Here is a 7,093-nt window from a genome sequence, read left to right as displayed (position 1 = left end):
GTGAAGGCAAGTATAGTTAGGTTGGGGTTGAGTTCCTTGAAATGAATCTTCAAGTATGGATTCTTCTGCATTGTTGATGGAAATGGTTTCTAAGTGTAATGTGTATCAGAAATTCCCGGGAAGCTTATCAGCATGCAGATGACCATATGACATCAAGGATTTAATTAATGAGGTAGAGGATGGTCCCTGGAATATGCAATTAAGAACACAGAAGATATAAGTTGTTTTAAGAATATGTTTTGAGAAGCAATGGCTTATACTGATGTCATTATTACCTTTAAGAGAGAATTCTGAGATGATACAATTGGAGTGATATCTTGAAAGTGGAGTTTTATTTCTGTGATTATAACTGAGAAAAAAGGACATCTCTTCTGGATAGACCCAACATGTGGCCCAACAGTAGTTCCAGTTCCTTTCTGTTGACTGGTTTTCCAGGCTTGGAGGCAGTTCACCACTGGATTTCCACACCCTTCTTTTTCATCTACATCTCTATCCTTTTAGGCAACAGCACCCTCCTTCTTCTTATTAAGGAGGACCACAACCTTCATGAACCTATGTACCATTTCCTGGCCATGCTGGCAACCACAGACCTAGGGTTGACATTGACCACAATGCCTACGGTGCTGAGAGTCCTCTGGTTGGATCACAGGAAGATTGGAAAAGTAGCCTGTTTTTCTCAAGCCTACTTTATACACTCACTTGCCTTTGTAGAGTCTGGTGTTTTGCTTGCTATGGCCTACGATCGTTTTATAGCCATTTGCAACCCCCTTCGATATACTTCTATACTCACTAATAATCAAGTGCTGAAAATTGGGCTGGGAGTTCTGATGAGGGGGTTTGTATCTGTTATCCCTCCAATTGTACCCCTATACATTTTCCCCTATTGCCATTCCCATGTCCTCTCCCATGCATTCTGCCTTCACCAGGATGTCATCAAACTGGCCTGTGCTGATACCACCTTCAATCGCCTGTATCCAGTTGTGCTTGTAGTCCTTATATTTGTGCTGGATTCTCTGATTATCCTCATCTCCTATATGTTGATACTCAAGAGTGTCCTGAGGATTGCCTCCAAAGTGGAGAGGGCCAAGACCCTTAATACCTGTGTCTCCCATATCTGCTGTGTCTTGGTTTTCTATGTCACAGTGATTGGATTGTCTCTGATTCATCGGTTTGGGAAGCAGGTCCCACATATTGTCCACCTCACTATGAGCTACATATATTTTCTTTTCCCTCCACTAATGAATCCTATCATCTATAGTGTCAAGACCAAGCAGATCCAGAGTAGCATTCTTCGCCTTTTTACTACACATAGAGTTGAAGTGTGATCTCTGACCATCATAGTCCCTCACACAGAATGTGAGAACTCTGGGTTTTGGCAGAGGAGCAAAAAAGTCTCATATCAAACATCCATGATAAGATATCTTGGTAAAATAATTGTGAAAGTAGAACTACAATTGGCCCTACATTATCTCTGTAAGCTCAGGTCTTTGGTCTAACCTAATTTGTGCAATTTTTTAAGAGAAAATTTGTGTGTACTGTTTGCCACTCAATTTCTGTGATAACAAAGGTGTGTCCTTTTAGAGGTATGTCTATAATGTATCTAAAATATATTTTTGGGGGTTTGGAAGATGGTGGATAGGAACATAGTTGTAAGGATATAAAAACAATAGTTAGTTTGCATAGAATAAAGTTGGTCTATTTATAGCTAATCCAATCTAACTCCCATGAATTGCCCCACAGATATTCACACAAATTGTGGCAACCTATATGTTTGGCCACTGATGGTCTGGAATTTTCCTGTAAAGAAATATGACTTCTTCCTCACTGAGTGTTATAATCACTTATCAGCCCAAACATATCATTGATGTCTCCCCTCTCCATCAAATGATCATGAATTTGTCTCAAGAACTATAAGCTTATATTTATTTCTCAAGACAGCACCTACTTATGAAAACTAATTTGTGATAAGAGGAACCAAGGATAAAAGAGAGGAAACAGACATCCCCATACTCCTTTGCTCTTTTCCTTCATTCTTATTCTACTACTCCAACTTTAGCTGTGATGTTGGTACCATCTCCAGAACATATACCAGTAGTTAAGTGAAAGAGATGGTTTCCTCTCCCTCCTTTTACTATGAAAAGGCTTGAGGGACAGAAGGAATAGATTTCTACATTTTGACTGAAATTTTCTGATGAGTTGGGAAGGGACTGAAGGGACTGCAACTCAATTCAAAAATAGCCTCCAAGGGGCGCCTGGGTGGCTCAGTGGGTTAAGGCATCTGCCTTCAGCTCAGGTCATGATCTCGGGGTCCTGGGATCGAGCCCTGCGTCAGGTTCTCTGCTCAGCAGGGAGCCTGCTCCCCCCCCTCTCTCTGCCTGCCTCTCTGCCTGCTTGTGATCTCTGTCTGTCAAATGAATAAATAAAATCTTAAAAAAAAAATAGCCTCCAAGGATGGAGGCTGTGTTTTCATTACACCCCAATTAGGGCAAAGAAGGAAGAAAGTGAGCCAGGAGAAGGAATATATAGAAGAGGCTATTGACGTGATTGGTGCTTTGTCCAGATCACTTTACAGAACTGTGCACCCTCTCCTTGTTCCTATGAGTGTTAGCTGCTTATCACTCACATTTGTTGCTTTCTTCAGGCTATTATTCTCAAGTCAATCAGAACTGCTTCACCAAGATTATAACCCCTGCTTTCCTGGAGGCAGCCCACAGGTGAATAACAACTCTTTCCCTTCTAAAGCTCAACTCCACCTGGTACTATATCCTTGCCCATCTCCTTCCCCTGTTTACCCTGTTGTTTCTTACTCCCTGTCTCTAGACAGTGTCATTAAAAAATTGCATACATCTGAATCCTTGTCTCAGGTTTTGCTTACAGGGAGCCCAGCCCAAGAAAACCTACAACTCTCATCTCTTTCCTTTTTCATCAAGAGATTTAACTGTGATACGACTGAACTTAAAAAAAGAGAGAAACTATATGTTTTATTCACTTTTTTCATCCTTATCACTTGATGATATCTAAGTAACACAGCTTGAATACTAAACTGTGTGTGTGTGTGTGTGTATGTGGGCACACAAGCAACACATATTTGATGGTAAGTTACATTCTGTTTCCCATTGTTCATTTCCCCAAAATACAGGAAATGAAAGCTAAAAAAATGCAAGCAAGCAAATCTGGTTGACCATTTGGTCAATGATTAATGAAATGATTGCCCCTGTTTAGGAAATTTATTTCTTATTTGCAAGTAATTGAGGAAACAAATTCATTTAAAAGAGGCCAAAAGGGGAAAACAGAAATGGGGAGACCAGGGAGGAGATTAAAAGAATACTTCAATTTATCTATACAAAGGAACTACAAATGACTGCAATCCACCCAGACATTTATTTTTCTTAAAAATCTATTTTATGAATCAATATAAGCATATCATTTCCTTGGGTGTATGTTACTGTCATCACAAAATTTAGTTTCCTATAGATCTCACACAGGTGTATCAGTTGTAAAATACAGGGTACTAAAAACAACCTATTTGCAACAGTGTATCCCAGGAAACACTGCAAATATGTTTTGTATTCGTAAGCAAGGTGGACTTCAGAGTGGTCTGTTGGACCAATGCACCAACCCATCAGTGAATCTCCCTCAGTGAATCTCCATCAGGACAGCTTGGTGAAGTCTGAAATTTAGCTTACCATCACTGAATACTTAAAAGAAAGGACTTGTATGGGGTTACTATTGGAAGACTTCATGATAAATAAATTCACTAGTGCCTATTGAGGTGAATAATCAGCACATAGTTATAGGAGATCTAAGGTTTATAAGAACATACATTAGGAAAAAACCTTTGCCAGTATCATTTTCTCTCTTCCAAAGAGTGTTATAAGTACATAGCATAAACTATAATTTAAAAGATAATCTACCATAAGGTTACTGAATTTGAGTTAGAAATGAAAGGCTAATTATGCATTCTTCTGGATGAAACACAAAATCCAGTGTTAAAAAAGATAAAAAAAAAAGATCAGAAAGAGAGTCCAAAATATTAGAGATACATTGAAAAGACTAATCTGATTTAAAAAGTCAGCAGATTATTCCTTTTGCAAATATAAAATGAACTAATGACAAGTGAGAGGTATACGAATTCATTCTGTTAATCAAGAAATAATTGCTGGATTTTTTCTCAGAAGATGCAGATGTTTATAGGGTAAATGAAAGAAGAGTATTTATAGTAAGTTTTATATTAAATTAGATATTCAGAGCTATTAGATATGTTCAAAGGACCTAGGGGGTCTCTATATCCAATTATGTCAATTTTTGCTTTGTAGCCTAAATCCTCAGAAAGTATCATTGTTATGAATAAGCTTATAAACATAATGTATTCTTATGGTAAACTTAGAAGTTTATGCCCCTATAGTTCTATGGCTTGTCACCAAGCTGACAGGTGGTAAGAATAGGTAAAGAAGCACCATAAAGTTGGGTAAGATGAGATAGAGCCTTCAAAGGAAAAATTTAAAAGATGGGATCTGCATGGACTAGAGTGGGATGCTGAAGGCTGACAGATATCGGTCATAGAAAAATTTTTCTTTTTCATAGAAAGAAAATTTTCTATTTTTCATAGAAAAAGAAGGCTTTTGACATCAACACAATACATATGTGAATGCAAATAGCAAAAACAAAAACAAAATCCTAGGAAAAAGAATTCTCTGAATCCTTAGTGAAGGTATTTAGAATGCCTGAATGTTACCTTCATATATGTTATAAATATGATGGGGTAGAAATAGGACTTAAACTGCATGACACAGGAACTCTGATCCATTGCTGGGGAATGGTAGGTAAGGCCAGAGGAAAGTATTTTAACTCAAAAGTTAAGATATTTTTACTGATGAGGCTGTATGAATATCTTCAAAACATATATTATCATGAAGATTGAGCTCTGTAACCCAAAAGGAGACAGGAACTGACTGTATCACCTTTGCCAGGAAGTACTACATCAAAGAAAGGCCTTTCATTACATGAGATGGGAGGTTCTTCCAAATCCAAAAGATGATACTACTGTGATCCTATACTTATGAGGCAGTGTTGTAGGAATATGAAAGGAATGAATAAGGTTTGGAAAACACATGCATGACAGAGCCATAATGGCCACATAAGAAAATGATGCCCCACTCACCTCCTCCCAGTGCTCCCAAACCTGGCTGCTTAGAGTGTTGGTTGACATGGGCTAATAGCTGCTCCTATTCTCCAGGGATTTGTCCTATGCCTTACATGGAAAGTTATCCTGACTGGGGCATCTTGCAGCAGATGGAAATTTAGAAGTGATTATCTTACTAAAATGAAATGAGATAGCAAGCCATGAAAAGACAGAGTGGACTAAATCTAATCACATGAGCCCTTAAAAGAAAAGATTTTTCACTAATGGCAAAAAATAACTTGAACTAGTGGTAGAATGATAACCCAAAATTATTCAATGTTTGAGAATATCTTCACTAAGATTGTAGAGGAAGTGGTGCTTCCAGGAATGGAGTTATACACAGGTAAGGAGCTCTGTGGACGAGAGGGTAAATCTTCCTACTGATGAAACGTGGGGAAAGCTTGAAATCATGTTTCAATTCAATTCAATTTCAATCTCACTATGTTAATTCATTTTCAGTTCACTATATGGCTCTCCCAAATCAAGTCATCTTAAGTATGCATTTAGTACAGCCTTCAGGGAAAGGAAATTCCGACTCAAGTCATTCTCAGAGACTGACTCCTAATCATGACTTCCCAAATTCTACTGACTTTCAGAAAGACTTATGGACTGAGGAGAGTTCAGGAGGAACTTAACTGAATCTGAAATGTCAGAAACCAGAATGTTACCTACATGGTTTAACACATTGCACTCATCCTCATTTTAAAGTCTCACAGCTGGTCGAAGCTCTAGGACAAATTTAGGAGACAAAAGCTAAGACAAGACAAGACAGTTCATCAGATCCATATCCACGCCAGAATATGAATACAGTCCTTTCAAGTCAAGAACGAATTATCAGAGGATAATTTTCCATGTCCACTACTTCACTTCATCATTACTTAAAGTAAAAGAAGATTTTTTTTTTACTTGATATTTATGGTTCCAAACACAAGAACTGTGATCTCTGGATAAGACTTACTAAGAGGAAGATATAAAGCTTACTGTTTGAAGGAATTTACCAGTAAGTGGGACTCATTTGTGAGATAAAATCACTTTAAGAATGCATATATGAAAAAGTATAATAAGTGATCTCATTTGAAACCAAAGGAAGGTAATTGTCAGAGAATTATCAAACTTCATCTAAGTTTACTGAGATTACTTGCTCCCAGATTCAGGAATGGCAAAGCCAAATGCAATTTTGATGTTATCTTCTCTATTCAGGTGGGGATCAGAAAGGACAAAGGTGATTTGACAGTATGATTTCCATCTGCTAGATAAAGCTACAATTCTGCTTCCTGTCTGTAGTGACAATGTGGAGTTACAGGGCACAGCTCTGGGGGCCCTCATCCTTCCCTAGAAGGCCAGGAGAAGATATCCCAGAAGCTTAATTATCCAGCAGCCAAAGGGACCCTGGGGAAGCATTTTTCTCTACAAATAACTTCACCAATTAATCCTATTAGAGGTCATCAAAGATAACATTTGCATCAGGTTCTATATCAAGACCACAGTTACCTCTCCCCTTAGCTCCTGGTGCCCCAGGTAAGACTCTGGTGACCACGAAAGAAAGGATGAGATGGAGATAATAGAGAAGAAAATGAAGATAACTGCTCTTCTTGGACTCCTCTTCCTTCATGCAGATATTGCAAGATGGTGAATACAGGAGAGGGGAAAGCTGTGTGTATGCATGGACTGGGCTGTGTCTAGTGTAAAAGATTGCCCCATAAAAGTTCAACTCCCTAGGACATACTGACTCCCCACGAAACCCAGTGCATTTTTGTTTTGTCTTCTTTTGTTATTGTTTGAAATTATGGGTGCATATGTGAATGCATATGCATTCACATTGTTATTGTTTGAAATTATGGGTGTATATGTGAATCAAGAGATCCATGTTGCTACCTAGACTTTCTTGTTAGCCCAAAGCTATCAAGAGTA

At 38.2% G+C, this 7,093-nt stretch overlaps 1 protein-coding gene across 1 annotated transcript; it reads left to right on the top strand.

Moving 5' to 3' along the window:
- The first annotated feature begins 386 nt into the window (after positions 1-386).
- On the top strand, positions 387-1,325 carry LOC116864889 (olfactory receptor 51B5-like). The gene has a single exon (XM_032852701.1). The coding sequence runs from the start codon at positions 387-389 to the stop codon at positions 1,323-1,325; it is 939 nt and encodes a 312-aa protein (XP_032708592.1).
- The last annotated feature ends 5,768 nt before the right edge of the window (positions 1,326-7,093 follow it).

This window comes from Lontra canadensis, unplaced genomic scaffold (genome assembly GCF_010015895.1).
Source record: "Lontra canadensis isolate GAN:19392208 unplaced genomic scaffold, GSC_riverotter_1.0 scaffold7, whole genome shotgun sequence".
Lineage (NCBI taxonomy): Eukaryota > Metazoa > Chordata > Mammalia > Carnivora > Mustelidae > Lontra > Lontra canadensis.
Note: the sequence above shows the minus strand (reverse complement) of the source record. Positions and strands in the feature narration are given on the sequence as shown.